General features: G+C 42.2%; 1 protein-coding gene across 2 annotated transcripts in view; it reads left to right on the plus strand.

Moving 5' to 3' along the window:
• Positions 1 to 16,949, plus strand: part of hook3 (hook microtubule-tethering protein 3) — a 33,362-nt gene extending 16,413 nt beyond the window's left edge. Inside the window, exons 9-23 of one of the 2 annotated variants that reach the window (XM_042723366.1) lie at positions 614 to 777; positions 2,077 to 2,145; positions 3,016 to 3,156; positions 3,250 to 3,451; positions 3,963 to 4,073; positions 5,168 to 5,252; positions 5,363 to 5,432; positions 5,639 to 5,779; positions 9,543 to 9,633; positions 11,837 to 11,871; positions 12,301 to 12,383; positions 12,559 to 12,659; positions 12,737 to 12,841; positions 13,011 to 13,082; positions 15,433 to 16,949. In XM_042723366.1, coding sequence (XP_042579300.1) covers positions 614 to 777; positions 2,077 to 2,145; positions 3,016 to 3,156; positions 3,250 to 3,451; positions 3,963 to 4,073; positions 5,168 to 5,252; positions 5,363 to 5,432; positions 5,639 to 5,779; positions 9,543 to 9,633; positions 11,837 to 11,871; positions 12,301 to 12,383; positions 12,559 to 12,659; positions 12,737 to 12,841; positions 13,011 to 13,082; positions 15,433 to 15,573 — 1,611 coding nt within the window. In that variant the 3' untranslated portion in view covers positions 15,574 to 16,949. The remainder of the gene's footprint in view (positions 1 to 613; positions 778 to 2,076; positions 2,146 to 3,015; positions 3,157 to 3,249; positions 3,452 to 3,962; positions 4,074 to 5,167; positions 5,253 to 5,362; positions 5,433 to 5,638; positions 5,780 to 9,542; positions 9,634 to 11,836; positions 11,872 to 12,300; positions 12,384 to 12,558; positions 12,660 to 12,736; positions 12,842 to 13,010; positions 13,083 to 15,432) is intronic. The other variant, XM_042723367.1, reaches the window with a different exon arrangement.
• The last annotated feature ends 2,582 nt before the right edge of the window (positions 16,950 to 19,531 follow it).

Consider the following 19,531-nt stretch of genomic DNA (forward strand, 5'->3'; position numbering starts at 1 on the left):
AATGGGTGCCGTCAGAATGAGAGTCCAAACAGCTGATAAAAACATCACAATAATCCACAAGTAATCCACAGCACTCCAGTCCATCAGTGAACATCTGGAGAAGACAAAAGATGAAACACATCCAGCATTAAGATGTTTTTAACTCAAATACATAGAGTCTATAATCCATAATAACACTTCCTCCAGTGAAAAAGTGTTCTGGTGTGAATCAGGAGAGAAATCTGCACAGATCAAGCAGCGTTTAAACAGCTCTGGACTGGAGTGCTGTGGATTACTTGTGGATTATTGTGATGTTTTTATCAGCTGTTTGGACTCTCATTCTGACGGCACCCATTCACTGCAGAGCATCCGTTGCTCAGACACTGATGCAGTGCTGCATTTCTACAAACCTGATGAAGAAACACACTCATCCTGATCTCTGATGGACTGAGGGTAAATTTTTGGGTGAACTGTTCCTTTAAATATATTGAAGTATTGACTCAAGGCTGGTTTTCAGTAATAAACACTGATTGAGAAACGCCTGGTGTTGTATATGCAGCACATCCACTGTCATCAGTCCTGACACACACACACACACACACACTCTGACTCTGACTCTGTGCGTCTGTGCTGAGTGGCGGCGCTCCAGGAGGAGAAGAGCAGTCTTCTGGCTGAGAACCAGGTTCTGATGGAGCGGCTCAACCAGTCGGACTCCATCGAGGATCTGAACAGTCCGGCGGGACGCAGACACCTGCAGCTTCAGGCGCAGCTGGAGCAGCTTCAGGAGGAGACCTTCAGGTGAGGAGCGCAGACCACGCTGGGGTCAGGGGTCACCGTGCTGAGGGCTGATCCCAGACCAGCTGCTTTACACTCGCAAACAACAACCAGCTCGTCATGCCTTTCATTAGCAGAAGAGCAGGACTGTGTGTGTGTGTGTGTGTTTCGATTAGGTTTGGTTGATCAGTTCCAATTCCAGAATCGGATACTTAGGTCTTTGCACACTGAGTCTGAAATTTTCGCACGTTAAAAAATAAATACAACTTCATGTTGTGTCAATCACGTTTACACACTGCTTTCGAAACTTTCGTCCATCAGAAAAGATTCGGGTCAGGTTTGATTTTCTGCATTTTCGCATCCGTTACAAGCATTTTGATAGGGAAGGATGATGAATCAGATGAAAAAAAAATGCATATGAAAATTTCGTACTCAGTGTGCAAGGTCCTTTAAGATCAGCAGTTGGATACTTGTTGTAAAATTAAACATTTAATTCCTTTGAAAAAAGACTGTTAAAATGTATTTGTCTTTGAATCATTCATTCAAGAGATTCATTCAAAAACACTGATTCATCCAGTAATGAAACAAGTAGATCTCGAGGGAGTTTGAATCATTCCATTCATAAATTCCATCAGATTTTGTTTAGTTGTCTAAAACAGAGTTTATCCAGAAATGTACAGCTGTGTTTTCACACAAACAGCTCTTACTCGAGTCCAGCTGTTATGCAGCCGGCTGATCTTTGTTCATGGTGTTCAGCAGCAATTAAATGTTTGGCAAAAAGAGAGACAGAATAAATATGTTTGACATCTAAATGTTTGTTGATTAGAATCTGACTGAATTCAGACGGTACCTGCCGCTGGTGTGGATGTGTCTGATAACGCAGACCACGGCTGAGATCCAGTGAGGTCTGTCTCTGGTTCAGTGAGCGTCTGGGAGATTATTGATCGCGCTCTCTGTGTTTGTTCCAGAGCTCTGAAGATTAAAAGCCTGTAAACTCTGATCAAACACATTGTTAATAAAGCAGTGCATTATTGATTTGAAATAAACATGAAAGGACAGGACAGTTATTGTATATGCATTTGTAGGAGTTTCACTTTGAGACGCAAAATTGGTATATTGCATTGGTCGACATGTAAATGAGTGTTGCATCTGTGTTCTTTAATTTGCATGTTGTCAGTAAATCACCCGCAGAGCTGTTTTGTAATTGCGGTCTGGTCCTTCAATGTTTGCCTGCGTGACCTGAGCGCTTCAGTCCTGTGCTTCTGCTGATGCTGCTGTGCGGTCAGCGCTGTAATGACCGGCCTGTGTGCTGTGTAATAACAGGACGAGCGCTCTGGACGAGTCTCAGCTGAGCTGGCAGTGTCTGTCTCTGCCGTCTCGGCTCCAGTGGAGGTACAGATATCATCACGGGGTCACCTCACAGAGGGCTCGGGGAGTGTGCTTCCTCACGATCATTCTGTCACTGTATCACGGGATCACAGTCATCTCCATCTGAGGGAAACTTGATGAAGATTCGAGCATTTAAAAATGCCATCTTCATAAACGAATCAAAAATGTCATTTTCATTATTGTAATGCAAAAAAATATATTAAATTAAACTGTGTTTTACAATGTTTTTATGTTAGAAATGTACTTATTTGGCTGTATTGCAGTAATGAGATTTATTTTGACATTTTGAGACTTTTATTTTTGGTTCCAGTGTGTGATACTATATGGACAAAAGTATTGGCACCCCTTCTAATGAGCAGGTTTGACTACTTTAGTAATCTCCATGAGTTCAAATCTTAATGTTGGAGCATATAGTGATATTTTAGGGAATTGTGTGCTTCTACTTTTACAGCAACAGTTTGGACAGGACTCTTTTCTGTTCTAACCTGACAGTGTCTCTGTGTGTAAGACGAGGCTCAGAAAGAAATGATTGATTGAGTCAGTGTGGAAGAACCTGACTGGTCTGCTGTGAGCCAGAAACTCATCACCAAACACTGATGACTCGTTCACATGAGTGCATTTACTTTAGACACTTCCAAAACTGATGCAACGGAGATGAAAATACAAGCTTTAAATACATGAATTATGTTTCCGTCTTCATTAGCACAGTTTGGAAGTACCTCTATCTGTTCTGAAGAAGACGGTGTCCCAATACTTTTGACCCTATAGTGTATGTTCATCTAGCTTTAGTGTTATGTTCAGAAATATTGATGTGAAAATATTTGAGATGATCAGGTGTGTGATTGACGGCTCGTTCTTGTGTGTGTGTGTCAGATTGGAGGCGGCTAAAGACGATTACCGCATCCGCTGCGAGGAGCTGGAGAAGGAGCTGATGGAGGTCAGAGGTCAGAACGAGGAGCTGACCTCTCTGGCCGAGGAGGCGCAGTCGCTCAAAGACGAGATGGACGTGCTGAGGTGAGAGACAGACCTGAGCTCACAGAGAGCCAGCGCTGGGCGTGAGTTATCAACACGTGTGTGTGTGTGTGTGTGTGTGTGTGTGTGTGTCAGGCACTCGTCTGATAAGGTGTCGAAGCTGGAGGCGCAGGTGGAGGCGTATAAGAAGAAGCTGGAGGATCTGGGTGATCTGAGGCGGCAGGTGAAGCTGCTGGAGGAGAAGAACACCAGCTACATGCAGAACACGGTGACGCTGGAGGAAGATCTGCGCAAGGCCAACGCTGCTCGAGGACAGCTGGAGACCTACAAGAGACAGGTGCCGGCTCTGCTCAAACACACACCGCTCACCTGTTTCATGACTTAGTCACCAGCTGTGAACATATCAACATTTAAATCTAGTTTAAATAAGAACAACTCTCTATATCTAGAAGCTCTCTGAATTTTCTCCAACAAAAAGAGGAGAACCTCCACGAGTTTGCGGTTGCCAGATGTCACGGGTTAAAATCCCCCAGACAGAGCTTCTCTCTTAAAAGGACACATTTTCTGGCCTGTGTTTAATTTATCTTGAATAAATGCACTTACACTTCTCTGTGCCACAATACAAAGCCTTTTGTTGTTGTTTTAATATAATTTAGAATCATTGGTATCAATATTAGGAATGTCAGCGTTTTATCTTTTGACACACCACAAGAACAAGACTGAAACCAAACACATAAAACAAACAAAACTAGCAACACAGAACAAACACACACACACATCATAACACCAAAACAACCCTAACCCTCACCGTGTGTCATACCCCTCACCCCTCCCTCTTGTGTTTTCAGGTGGTGGAGCTTCAGAACAAGCTCTCCGAGGAGTCCAAGAAAGCAGACAGGATGGAGTTTGAGTATAAACGAGTCAAGGAGAAAGTGGACTCTCTTCAGAAGGAGAAAGATGTAAGAAAGGGTTTGAGGCGGCCGGACGCTCCTGCAGAGAATCAGGAACGAGCTGTGATCATCACTTTATTCATCACACACACTCTTCTGCTGATATTATCGTCGCTCACACACTCTTCTGCTGTCTTCTTCCTCCTCCTTTCCAGTCTTCCTCTCACTGGGCCTCTCTCTCGAAACAGGAGCAGAACGAGTTTTAGTGTAAATCACTCCTAAAGCTTATCTGATGTCAATTTTTGGATTCATGAAAGTGTTTGTGTTGTCAGAATGTTATATTTCCAGATGTTTCATGAATGAGGCTCAGTGTGAAGTCGAGTCACGTTTACTTCTATATCACTTATACAATCAGAAATATATAAGCAGCTTCACAGTGATGAACAGCACAACTACAGTATTAATGTTATAAAGTTCAGAGAATATTGATGCTGAATATTAATTGTCTTTTAATGAAGCTTGTGAATGTTAGACAAGCTGCCAAATTAGATGTCGACTCCACAAATGAAGTCTTTTACACATAATTAACACTTTAGCCTAATTTGCTAAACACACACACAAACACATGCACTCTCTCTCACACACATACAAACACACACACACACACACACACACACACACCCCCTCTCTCTCTCTCTCTCTCTCTCTCACACACACACACACAAAAAACACACACACACTCTCTCTCTCTCTCTCTCTCTCTCTCTCTCTCTCTCACAAAACACACTCTCTCTCTCTCTCTCTCTCTCTCTCTCTCTCTCTCTCTCTCCACTCACACACACACACACACACACCACACACAGTCTCTCTCTCTCTCTCTCACACACACACACACTCTCTCTCTCTCTCTCTCTCTCTCTCACACACACACACACACACACACAGGAGATCTGTTCATCAGTGAGTGACTGGACTCGAGCTCTTAAATGAATCAGATGTAGGTTTTGATTGGTCAAGTTCTGGATGTGCTTCATTAGTAGAGTGTAGACTCATGTAGCCAAAGTATTTACATCTGAGCTGCATGCAGAGAAAACCGTACGAAGCACACGCGATGTGAAATAACATGTGAGAATGAAACTGATGACGTGTGTGTGTGTGTGTAGCGCTTGAGGACGGAGCGAGACTCTCTGAAGGAGACGATTGAGGAGCTGAGGTGTGTTAAAGCTCAAGAGTCTCAGCTGACGTCAGGTGACTGCTTTAAACTCCGTACAGTGACTCATTTTTGTACAGGATATGTTTGTTATTAACTCATCATAAGTGTTTGTGTTTATAATGGGTTGATATGTGCTGATCATCAGGTTTGGTGCCGCTCAGCAGTAACGAGCCGTCTGATTCGCTGGCCGCTGAGATCGTCACACCAGAGATTCGGTAGGAGAAATGACACACACACACACACACACACACACACTGTTCTTGATCTGTGCTCTGTTCTATAACTCTGGTTCACACTACCACAAACAGCAGCACTATAAATCAGTTTTGAGTTTCTTCTGATGATGGAGCTAATTTTGTTAGAGGTCTGACTGCAGAGGTGATCATGATCTAGTGAGCTCCTGTTCTTGCTGTCTTCTCAGGGAGCGTCTGATTCGCCTGCAGCATGAGAACAAGATGCTGAAACTGGCTCAGGAGGGATCAGATAACGAACAGATCGCTCTGCTGCAGAGTTTACTGGAGGACGCCAACAGCAGGAAGAACGAGCTGGAGACGGAGAACAGGTCTCACACACACACACACACACACACACACACACACACACACACACACACAGAGAGAGAGAGAGAGAGACACACACACAGAGACACACACACACACACAGTTGGTGGTGCCAGGAGCAGATTTAGTAGCGCTGGGGGAGGTGTGTGAGAGTATTAAAAATATAGATAATTTAGTCATACATTTAATATTGTTTTCCATTACTAAGTGCAGTTACTAATAATATTACATGTTCATTCCTTGTTTATTTCATGTTTATACGTTATAAATTAGTGAGGGTGCTCTAACTATACGTGCATGCGCACACACACACACACACACACATATGTACAGTGGGTACAGAAAGTATTCAGACCCCCTTAATTTTTTCACTCTTTGTTATATTGCAGCCATTTGCTAAAATCATTTAAGTTCATTTTTTCCCTCATTAATGTACACACAGCACCCCATATTGACAGAAAAACACAGAATTGTTGACAGTTTTTGCACATTTATTAAAAAAGAAAAACTGAAATATCACATGGTCCTAATTATTCAGACCCTTTGCTCAGTATTTAGTAGAAGCACCCTTTTGATCTAATACAGCCATGAGTCTTTTTGGGAAAGATGCAACAAGTTTTTCACACCTGGATTTGGGGATCCTCTGCCATTCCTCCTTGCAGATCCTCTCCAGTTCTGTCAGGTTTGATGGTAAACGTTGGTGGACAGCCATTTTTCAGGTCTCTCCAGAGATGCTCAATGGGTTTAAGTCAGGGCTCTGGCTGGGCCATTCAAGAACAGTCACGGAGTTGTTGTGAAGCCACTCCTTCATTATTTTAGCTGTGTGCTTAGGGTCATTGTCTTGATGGAAGGTGAACCTTCGGCCCAGTCTGAGGTCCTGAGCACCCTGGAGAAGGTTTTCGTCCAGGATATCCCTTGTACTTGGCCGCATTCATCTTTCCCTCGATTGCAACCAGTCGTCCTGTCCCTGCAGCTGAAAACACCCCCACAGCATGATGCTGCCACCACCATGCTTCACTGTTGGGACTGTATTGGACAGGTGATGAGCAGTGCCTGGTTTTCTCCACACATACTGCTTAGAATTAAGGCCAAAAAGTTCTATCTTGGTCTCATCAGACCAGAGAATCTTATTTCTCACCATCTTGGAGTCCTTCAGGTGTTTTTTCATGTGTCTTGCACTGAGGACAGGCTTCCGTCGGGCCACTCTGCCATAAAGCCCCGACTGATGGAGGGCTGCAGTGATGGTTGACTTTCTACAGCTTTCTCCCATCTCCCGACTGCATCTCTGGAGCTCAGCCACAGTGATCTTTGGGTTCTTCTTACCTCTCTCACCAAGGCTTTCCCCCCCCCGATAGCTCAGTTTGGCCGGACGGCCAGCTCTAGGAAGGGTTCTGGTCGTCCCAAACGTCTTCCATTTAGGATTATGGAGGCCACTGTACTCTTAGGAACCCTTAAGTGCAGCAGAAATGTTTTTGTAACCTTGGCCAGATCTGTGCCTTGCCACAATTCTGTCTCTGAGCTCTTCAGGCAGTTCCTTTGACCTCATGATTCTCATTTGCTCTGACATGCACTGTGAGCTGTAACTTCACACAAATAAAGTGTGTGGCTTTCCTAATCAAGTCCAATCAGTATAATCAAACACAGCTGGACTCAAATGAAGGTGTGGAACCATCTCAAGGATGATCAGAAGAAATTGACAGCACCTGAGTTAAATGTTAAATATGAGTGTCACAGCAAAGGGTCTGAATTCTTAGGACCATGTGATATTGCAGTTTTTCTTTTTTAATAAATCTGCAAAAATGCCAACAATTCTGTGATTTTCTATCAATATGGGGTGCTGGTGTGTACATTAATGAGGAAAAAAAAATGAACTTTATATGATTTTAGCAAATGGCTGCAATATAACAAAGAGTGAAAAATTTAAGAGGGTCTGAAATACTTTCTGTACCCACTGTGTGTGTATGTGTATATATATATATATTCTATATATATATATATATATATATATATATATATCATATATATATATATATATATATATGAGCTCTCTTCCACACACACATATACAAATAGGGGTGTAACGATTCATTTCTGAACTGTGCGCACGGACACAGACAGCCGCGTCTACACCGCACGAATACTACATTGAGCTCTCTTCCACTTTTTTGTGCATTGATGAATAAATACAGACAGTATTACTTCAAAAAGCGTGTTTTGGTGAATATTCTAGTAAACGCAGTATGTTGGGCATATCTCTTACCATAAACGGTTGAGAAGGAAATGGCGTGTGTATCAGTAGGCTAGTTAGATCCGTGCTTTCATTCTTAAATTAAAGCAAACTAATAATAATCTAATGCTGTCAAAGAAGAATACAGGTGCTCACTGCTCCTGACTGAATAACCTTTTTAACATTAAAAATGATTAATCTATATTTAATTTATTCATTGAAGACTATGCACTTATTTTACATTAGATTATTACATTTCTGTAGCGCACCTGAAAACTGATTTTAGACTGAGCTGAAAACCTGAAAAGCACTGTTTATTAAACTTGTGTCTTTTTATTTATTTTCTGCTATTGCTTGTAATTTGGTTATTTGTAGTAAAGCACTGAGCCCATAGCAGCAGCCAGAATTGTTTTTCCAATTGGTTATTTTCTTTATTATTAGGAAGAAAAAAAAAAAGTGTAGGCCTATTTTTTTGTGTGTGTGTGTGTGTGTGTTTGTGTGAATGTCTCAATTGAGTACAGGATATGAAAATTTCAGATAAATGTTCATGTTATATATTTTGGTTGCATTTGTGAGTTAATAAACATGTAGATGGTTGTTTAAAATAGATATATAACAGTGTGATGAACTCCGGTTCTGGAGAGACGCAGAGTTCACCTGCCTGTAGCTTTAGTTACCCTTCAGACCGTGATTAGCTCGTTCAGGTGTGTTTGATTAGGGTTCATAATCACTAAAAAAGCTGTTGGTTATAATGAGATGATTCCTGCTGAACAAATCCTCCGGCGACTCTTCATCAACACTTGATTACAACAACACTATTCCATAATAACAAATCATCCCTCAACAACAAATCCTCCGGCGACTCTTAACTTAAACGCCTCTGATTCCAGAAATCAACAGATCTGTCTGTGATTGGCTGCGTTGCTCAACGCTGCAAAAACACACTGAAACAGAACTCGATCACCAGAGCACTGGATGGTTAGCCACATCTGCAATGAAATGGCATTAATACAGCTTTAACTGAGTCGCACCTCTAGCCCCCCCGTAGAGCCGGGCCTGCTTGGGAAGCTCACAAAATGTATTTTATTAACAACAGTTACGTGCATAATCAAGTTTTTAAGAACATGCACATATTGTACTCTTATTAAATGTAGCATTATTAATCTTTAGTTTTTTGGAACTGAACATCTTCAGTGATTGTGTGATTGTCACAAATTGTCACTTTATGACTTTTTTTACTTCATACACAAAAAAGTGCAAAACTTGGACAAAATCCGATGTCTTGATGATTTGATATTTTGTAATAGTAATTTCATCATTTCAAAATATAAAGGAAGAGCTGCTCTGCTGCCATCTACAGGTTTAATGGTGAATGATTAAAGTCATTGAAAAGAGCTTGAATTTCTCTCTCAAAAGGTTGTACACACCCTGAAATGAATAATGGCTCCTGAGTAAAGCTGTTATGTGCTCAGACAACCTGAACAGTGTGTGTGTGTGTGTGTGTGTGTGTGTGTGTGTGTGTGTGTGTGTGTGTGCAGGCTGGTGAATCAGAGGCTGCTGGAGGGTCAGTCTCAGGTGGAGGAGCTGCAGAAGTCTCTTCAGGAACACGGATCCAAAGCAGAAGATGATGTGAGTCCAGTGTTTGATCTGTTGATCTGAACGTGACAGAGCCGTAAGATCGCGATCACAGTTCAGAAACACACACACACATACACACCACTATTCTCACTCTCCCAACAAAACCGTTCCTAAAGAGACCAAAGAGTCCTACAAACCTGAGCTGCTCATATCAGAAAAAAGCTTGTTTGAACACACGCGTGTCTCTGAATGATTTATGATGTGAATGAATGTAAACACAGTCAGTTATGTCTGAAGGACAGGACAAAACTTCACAAACAGCTGTTTTGATTATTTACTCACAATTATTTAGGCAATTCAGCAAAAATACATTCATAAAAAAAAAAATTAAAAGTCGGTAAACTCATAAATTAACAAGACTTTGTGGATCAAGAATAGTTTTGTGAGTTGTTTGTGTGGAGGTTTCCCGCAGCGCTAGCATCTGTTCTTCATCACACACACGTTCACATGATCTGACACACACACACACACACACACACACTCTTCTCGTATGTTAGCACGGTCTGAGCGCAGGTTCCTTCTCTCTCTGCATGTCTTCTTCCTCCAGCATGCTGTTTCTCCTGCGCTCCGTCCACAGCACATTTAAAGAGGACATGACATGGAGTTTTATAATTACTTTAACATATTCCTTGAGGTTTACTTATAATGCTAATAAAGTATTTTTGCACACACACACACACAAAAGTAAATATATGTAAAAATGATTATCATTCTGACCCTCTGTCTAATGCATGTGAGTGTTTTGATGACATGATCAAAATAAAACCATTAATCAGCCGCTGTTATGATTGGCTAACGTCACTGCATCTGAGTTTTGACAACAAGATCAAATTAAACCGGTCAGTTCCAGACGAAGCATCATGAAATCATGTACTTACGGTTTGTGATGCAGCTGCAGTCAGATCTAGTGTCGCTTCATTCTTCAACAAATGATTCTTTGTGACTCTCTGTTCCTCGATTACAAAACACGATCCTCTGACGCGATTCAGGACGCCATTCAAATAAACTATCCACCTGTTCCTGACACTGGGATCCTCCTGATATCTGATATCTGTTGATCGAGTGTCAGCCGCTAGCGAGTGACCGCCAGTGGGCGGGGCCTCTGGTGAGAAGCAGACTATTGGTCGACGGCTCGCTCTGGAGGCGTGTTTATGCAAACGACTGCACACAGATGACATCATCGTGCCGCTCAGATTCAAAATGAGCTGTTTTTGGATCTCGATTAAAGAAGTGCTGTGTTTATGGAGAAGATCGAGGCAGATCTGTCATGTCATGCCCTCTGTAAATCTGACTAACCCTGACGCGCGTCTCTGTGCTGTGACGTGTCCTCACTAACCTGTTCTGTGATGTCACTCATGATGTAGCATGATCCAGGTGTGCCATCGGTCATCCGGCCGGCTGCGTGCGGAGGGTGATGCCTTCATCATCATCATCAGAAGTGTGTGTCCGTTACTTTACTCTGACCCTCATCCGTCTGTGTGTCGTTGGTCACAGGCTTTGCTCTCTTCTGTCTGTGCATCAGATCTCTCTCAGTCTGCTGTGAGTACAGTCAGGCATCATGCAGCTCTGAGAGTGTTCTGGGCATGCGCACACACACACACACACACACACACACACACACACGTGTCCTGCAGCTGATGATCAGAGGAGTGTGATCCGTCTGCTGATTGCTGGACAGTTGTTGAATGAGACGAGAGTTTGCTGAATGCTGAGTTGATCTGATGTGTCTCAATCACACTGGACTTTGATTGTCAAGTCATCGAATGTATTTTTTTATTTTCACCAATTTAGTTTTGCTCATTAGAGTCAGCTTTGAACATTTTGTTCAGTATGTAATCGTTTGGTCATTTATTTGCTCTGGTGCTGATTGTTGAATTGGTGGTGTTGTTTTGTGATGAAGTGTGATTGTGGACGAGCTCTTCAGCGTCCTCTGCTGGACACTGACACACTAACACACGAGCAGTGCCCCAAAACCCCTCCCCAGCACCCTCAGAAGTGCACACTGTGTAGGGCGGCGTGTGGATGTGTTCTGTTGGTGTACAGCAGGAGGCGCTGTAGTGCTTCACATGAGCATTAATGCATTGTGAACCGTGTGTGTGTGTGTGTGTGTGTGTGTGTGTGTGTGTGTGTGTGTGTGTGTGTGTGTGCGCGCGCGCGCTCTGGGCAAACTCTAACCTCTCTGCTTCTGCTTCAGACGGTCCTGATGAAGAGGAAGTGTCAGGAACATCTGTGAGTATAAATTTATTGAAATTGAGATTTATACATCATCTGAAAGCTGAATAAATAATCTCTCCATTGATGTATGGTTAGTAAGGAGGACAATATTTGTCTGAGATACAACTATTTGAAAATCTGGAATCTGAGGGTGCAAAAAAATCTAAATATTGAGAAAATCATCTTTAAAGTTGTTCAAATGAAGTTCTTAGCAATGCATATTACTAATCAAAAATTAAGTTTTGATATATTTACAGTAGGAAATATACTAAATATCTTCATGGAACATGATCTTTACTTAATATCCTAATGATTTTTGTCATAAAAGAGAAATGTATAATTGTGATCCATACAATGTATTGTTGTCTATTTCTACAAATATACCTGTGCTACTGATGACTGCTTCTGTGCTGCAGGGACATATATAATTGTTCTCATCTGCAGGGACAAATTAAGCGACGCCACTAACGAACTTCAGAAGAAGAGCACCGCGATTGAAGAGCTGGAGAACAAACACACTTCCAGCAGTAAGACTCACTGAGGATCATACATGAACGTGTGTGTGTGTGTGTTTGTGTGAGTGTGTGCGTGCGTGTGTGTGCGTGCGTGAGTGTGTGCGTGCGTGTGTGTGCGTGCGTGAGTGTGTGTGTGAGAGAGAGAGTGCAGATTGTGGTTAAACGAGAGCTTGTTGGTTGTTTTCAGTTCAGAAGATTGAAGAGCTGGAGGACGCACTGAAGAAGAAGGATGAAGATATGAAACAGATGGAGGAGAGATACAAGAAATACCTGGAGAAAGCCAAGAGTGTACGTCTGACACACTCTTCTGCTTGTGTGTGCAGTGCTGATGTTTATGTTAAATGTGTGTGTGTTTCTGTGTGCAGGTCATTCGTACGCTGGACCCCAAACAGAATCAGGGTTCTGCTCCTGAGGTTCAGGCTCTGAAGAACCAGCTGCAGGAGCGAGAGAGGATGATGCACACACTCGAGGTCACACACACACACACACCACACACACACACACACACACACACAGTCACACACACACACACACACACACACACACACACACACACACACACACACACACACAGTCACACACACACACACACACACACATACGCTCTGTCATGTGACTGTACTGTGTCTCTGTGTGCAGAAGGAGTATGACAAGACGAAGACTCAGAGAGACCAGGAGGAGAAACTCATCGTATCTGCCTGGTACAACATGGTGCGTATCAGCAGGACATGAACACAACCTTACGCTGCACTTGAGCCCTGCCTCTCCTCCAGCTGTCTGGATAAACCCTTCCGATGCTAGCTTGTGGTTAGGTTTAGTGCTGTCGCCACATGATAAGCTTTCACTTTGGTGAAAAACTGCAGGAAGATCTTTAGGTTTTTGTCATAACAGGTTTACAGATGCATCTCATGCACGTTAAACTCGCAGCACACGCAGAGGATGAGTTCACTGAGTCACGTGTTGCTTGTGTAGTAATGAACTTAATTTATTCAAACATGTGTCACAACTGGCTGTCAGAGAGAAAGTGTATGGATACTGCAAACAAAAGTATTGGACTTATTAACTTATTAAAACATGTGTATATACAAACCAAGCAAACAACATCACATGTCATAGACTACAGTGAAGAGATACGTTTTTAACTTTGATTTAAAGATATGTAATATTGGTGCAGTTCTAATATGGATTGGTGAAGTGTTCCAAAGCTTAGGTGTGGCTATGACAAAAGCTCGTTCACCGCTGGATATTAATTTAGACTTTGGAACAGTTATCAAACTCTGGTTGGCAGAACTAAGTGTCCTCACCAGATGATATCAGAAAGGTAAGAGGGAGTGAGGCCATTTAAACATTTAAAAACAAGCAGAAGCACTTTAAAATCAATTCTAAAGTGGACTGGCAGCCAGTGTAAAGACATTTAAACAGGAGTAATATGTTCGCAGTTACAGTGATCAATTCTAGAAGAAATAAATGCATGAATTGCAGTTTCAAAGTACTTAAAGTCTTCACTTTAGCCAGCGCTCTTAGTTGGTAAAAATATGATTTGACAACTAAATCAAATTCTAGTGTACTATCAAATAAGACACCTAAGTTTTTTTTACACATGATTTAACTTAAGAAGATAAAACACCAAAATTTAAATAAGAAATATTTGGGGCTTCAGAAGAGCCAACACAATGATCTCTGCTTTACTTTCATTTAGATTTTAAAGGCATCAGAAAGACAGGCACAGAGGGAGTCTAAGCCATTTTTGTGCTTCAGGGCAAATAAAGTTGAGTACCGTCTGCATAGTAATGATCGTACAAGCCACGCTCTTCAAAAACAGAGCCTAAAGGAAGCATATATAGAGAAAACAATAAAGGGGCCAACATAGAGCCTTGGGGGATCCTCCTATATTGATTGAGAAGCTTCTATTTTTAAGATGTGACTGAAACCAACTTAGTTTGGTTCCTCTGATGCCCACAGCTTGTTCTGACCAACCAGGACCTCATGGTCAACTATCAAATGCTGCAATTTAATCTAATAGTACCAGTACATATTGACAAACAATATCTCAATATTTCTTGATATTTTGATGCATTTAACCTGCAGTTGCCAATGCATAAATAATGTTTTGATATTTTAAACAAAACGCAGAATACTGATATTAGAAATTATTTTAAAAAATGAAAAGATACTTTAAATGTGAAATTAAAACCGCCAGCAGATGGCAGCAGGTCACTGTTAAAGCGAGTAATTGCATTTGATCCGAATCTTTTAAAACTGTGTTCTCAAATTCAAGTTTAGCTCTAACCAGCTCCAACTCTCACCTGTTTGGAAGTTTCTAGTGTTCCTGAAGACCCTGATTATCTGGATCAGGAGTGTTGATTAGGGTTGGAGCTGAACTGTGCAGAGCTGTGGCCCTCCAGGAGTTGAGTTTGAGACCAATCATTTGATCTGAAGATTCAGGAACGAAACACCGTCATGTTGCTCAGAGACGCAAAACAGTGCTGTAGCTGTGTTTGGAAATATTTTTGTTGTTGAAATAGTGCAAAACAGGCAATATGGTGTCTAAAACTTAAATCTCTTAATATTAACTTCTTGTTTATTGAACTGTTCTGTAAATTCAATAACACATTTGTAATCATGCTTATTTTTGGAAGAAAAAAAAAACGGCATTCTGCATATGATATTGATTAGCTATATGAAATAATATAAATATATACGTTGTCTACCCCCATATGTGATCGTTCTTAATGTATTTTAATAGACTGAATCATGCAGTGACAGAACGTGCACTAGTCTAACCTTTTAGACTTCTTCATGTAATGTAAGCCTGCACTCTGTAGGTGGTTTTGTTTGGTTTTGTGATATACTTGATAATGTCAAATTGCTCATCCTTCAAACAACAATTGCAATATTATCGCAGACAATGTATATCACACACCCCTATAGACAACTCTAGTACAGGTGTAGTGTGCACTAGGTGGTGTACTTGCACTAAGCACAGTGAGAGATGTGTCAGATATGAAGGGTTAAATCATGATCTGTGTGTGTGTGTGTGTGTGTGTGTGTGTGTGTTCAGGGGATGGCGCTGCAGAAGAAGGCGGCTGAGGACCGGCTGGCCAGCACGGGTTCGGGTCAGTCTTTCTTGGCGCGGCAGAGACAGGCCACCAGCACCCGCCGGGTGTATCCGGGCCACGTGCAGCCCACCGCAGCCAGGTAGAGCGTCGCCACGGCAACCCTCGCCGCAGCAAATCAGGACGCCCGACTCCACCCCCTACCCCCCCCCATCCTTGCTGTCTTAATATGCTCCGCCTCTCCACTGATCTGACCAGTCGGGTTATCCGGACACGCCCACTTTAACCTATCAGCATTAATGAATGAACACACTCAAAGGAGGCTTTGCAGTATTTTAAGGGTTGTTACTGACACACAGTGTTTTATTTGCTCTTAGACTGGTCTAAGTTGCTGTTCCCTCTCTCTATTCTAATTCTCTTTATTCTTCTTTAATATCTATGCATTGAAAGAGAGAATGTTGCACCTAACATGATGTTTATTTAAACGCGTCGCTCTGTTGTTTCTTCCAGGGTGCTTTCTGTTGCTTGTTTTGTTGATTTCTTCCCAATGCCTTAATGCAGACTCACCGCTGCTGACTGACACCTGTCAATCTCTCTCTTTCACAGTGACGTTAAAGCATGAGCGGCAGGGGGCGGGGCTGCATGCCATCAGGGGCGGGGCTGCTGATGTCAGGGGGCGGGGCTGCATGACTGCGTGTGATTTGAGTTCATGCTGCTGAATTTAACCCATCGCTGCACACTAACTAACCCAGATTGCTAACCGCTGTCCTCCCGATCAGAAGTGGGCGGGGCCGGTGCCTGTCAATCATGCTGTCGGCGAGAGCTCGGCCGCCGGACGCTTACGCTTTAAAGACGGATGAACTCCGACATGTTTTCATTTTAGTCGCATCATTGTGGAGTGATCAGTATTTTCTGTAGTCTATGCTCATCATACCTTCAGCGTCTGGATGCTGGACGTGTTTCAGTAGAATCAGTGTGAGAATGACAGTGTTGCATCCGCTCCTTCTGTTTGTGTTAATGCTTTGATGATGATGATGATGATGATTCTGACACAATGTTACAAACCACAGCAGTACATATTCTGACATTTAAACCTGCTCTGCTGCTTCTCTTCTTCAGCTGTTACTAAGTATTCATGTAATAACGCACAGCGATTGCCGGACGGTATATATTTTACTCCTGCAGTGTTCTTGTGTGGGTTTTAACAGGCGATCGAATGTGTTTCTCATGAGTTCAGAGGTCAAACACAACCGTCCATGAGCAGAGAAACACCTGATCGATACTTCAGTCGTGATCTGTGCGATTGAACATTCGTCTGAAGTAGCAAATATTCGTTCCATTTGCCAAGTTTTATATTGCTTGTATACAATATGTACATACTGTATGTGTGTGCGGCCTGCGGAAGTGGGTAGATGCGTTTCATAATGTGTCTCCATTCACACTCTGTTGATGAATCTGTGCTTCCAACGCTGCAAGACTGTACAGTTGTTATTCAAGTTGTAAATAAAGCTTGTAAAAAACATTCATGTGTCAAAATCACGGCTGTTCTTTCTTTGATTTGCTGTAGCATCTAACATTTGCAGAGAAAATCAGTGTAAATGAATCCACAACTGCACAATCGTTCTTCCTGAAATCATCTCAGGAGGCTTCATTTCAACAACTGAGGCCTGTTTCGTGAAGAGCGTGAAGAAAAGCAGGGATTAAAGTCCAAAACCTGACTTCAAATAACCAATATATATACATATACATAAATTAATCGGGACTAAAGCGGTTCCATAAACAACACGCAGTCTCACTAATTCAATCCAGTTTCATTGTGCTCTGATTCTTTGGAAGGCCCTGATGTCGATCATGGATCAGTGGAAACTGATGCTGTTTTCTTCAGTGCACAGCTGACACGTCACAGTTATATTCTTCATCTGTAAATGTCAGAAAATCACACACATATATCCATTTTGCTGTCAGGAGTGAGCAGACGGAGCTCTTCTATCAGCGTTTGTCAGTTTACACAGCTGAAGGGCGTGTAATGACTCCAGATCCTCCAGTCAATCTTACAGCTTTGCTTTTATTTCATGTATTAAGGTAAGAAGTCGTTTGTCTCTTCATTGTCAGAGTTGATTAATCCACCGAATCTCCGCTGGACGTTCAGTTCATGTGATATTTGATCAAGTACGTTTGTTAATCTTAATCTCTGTGTTTCTGCAGGTGTTTCATTACTGATGAAGCATCAGGTCTGACGTGTTCTCATATTCCTGTGCGGTTTACGAGATCAGGGTTAGTTCATGTCTGTGTGACTTCTGTGGAGAACTAAAAGAGTCCTAATGCAGCTCTGGACAGAAACCATCACAGTGACCACGACTGACCGAGACATCATGACAGTCGTCCGCATCAATCACGTGTGTTATATTCCAAACCTTCTGAACTCATGCCGTTCTGTGAGTGAGGAGCAGAAACTGCTTCATGATGAACCTTTATGTCTAAATGGTTCCCTAAAGAACCTTTAACCTCTGAAGAACCTTCCGGTTTCACAAAAGCTTCTTCGTGGTGAAGGAAGGTTCTTCAGATTATAAAAAGGTGAGAAAGAGATGGTTCTTTGTGAAACCAAAAACGGCTCTTCTTGGCATCGCTGTGAAGATCTGGTTTTATTGACAGGACAGGAGGGACGCTGTGGCGTCTGAAGTTACTCATTTCTGTTTCTCTCGTCGAGGCTCTGGATCACAGAGACTGGTCAGAACAGAAACATTAGCCAAAGTGTTTCACAGGCGTCTTTAACCCTCCTCGCTCTGATCCGGCCCAGAACTGATGTCATTTCAAAAACACTTCCAACAAATTAGTGCCATCACTCAAAGACGATTATTCTGATCGGCCGAGCCTCTGGAAAACTGGCCTCACAATGTGTGCATTTATGAAACTCTTGGATTTTAATTGTAAATGACCTGAAGCCGGCGACGGCACAAAGCACTTATTGACGATCTCTAGCGCGGGTTCGACTTCACTCCTGACGCTTTAATTAAAAACACAGCTGAGAGATGCCGGACCCATGTCCTGAACACCAGACCCGCTTGATTTCACTCCAGACCGCACAGCTTCACTCTTACAAACAAAGGTGCTTCACCATGCCATAGAAGAACCTTTTATGTCTAAATGGTTCGATAAAGAAACCTTTAACTTCTGAAGGTGCTTTGTGAAAGAAGGTTCTTCAGATTATAAAACGGTAAAACCAACAATGGTTCTTGTATGGCCTCACAGTGAAGAAGGTTTATGTTTAAGGGTGTTCTCTGTTTTCAGCTGGATTTGACCAGCAGCGTCTGTTTCAGATCATCAGATCACGAGCGCAGTGGAGATCAGTCTGAAAGAGTTAAACACAGATCTGTGGCTTATGATGATGAAGGTGATGATGACATTTTCTATAAAACTGCTTTCATTATAAAAAGCTCTGTACAAATCCTCCTGACTTTAAGAGTCTTGTGACATCCATATCAGACTTTATTCCCAGGAAACAAGCATAAAGATGAAAAAGTATATACTGTACTCACCGACCGACAAAGAGATGAAAGGCAGGAGTCTTCTCCAACATCACAGTGTTCCAGCAGATGAGAAGAGACTCTAATGATGTGTGTTAAACCTGCGCTGAGTACAGTGTTGGGGAAGGTTCAAAGTAATGCATTACAATATTGAGACTAATTGCAGTACTTGTGGAAAGTAATGCATACTTTTTGTCACCTGAGCTGGTCTTGTATGTTTAGTTTTAACAACAAATAACCCCAAAAGTTATATTTTTGGCGACTGTAATCCCTTTGACAGCAAAAGTGAGATGAACGCTCCTGGGTCTGAAGGAAGCGTCTCTGTCCTGATTTCTCTCCACACGAGGACAGGAGAGCCGTCAGTCGATACACACAGAACTGAGGAACTGCGCTTAACTCTGATATTTATTTAAAAGTGATGTTACTTCTGATTGTAAAGCGTTACTCCAACACTGAATACTGCGTGTGTCCAGCACTAGATTCTGGGAAGTCTTTCTTGTGTTCAGTGTTGGGAGGAACTAGTTACATGAAACGGAATTATGTAATTTAATTACAAAATAAATGTCACTGTAATCTGTTA

Source organism: Cyprinus carpio, chromosome B5 (assembly GCF_018340385.1).
Source record: "Cyprinus carpio isolate SPL01 chromosome B5, ASM1834038v1, whole genome shotgun sequence".
In the NCBI taxonomy this organism is placed as follows: domain Eukaryota; kingdom Metazoa; phylum Chordata; class Actinopteri; order Cypriniformes; family Cyprinidae; genus Cyprinus; species Cyprinus carpio.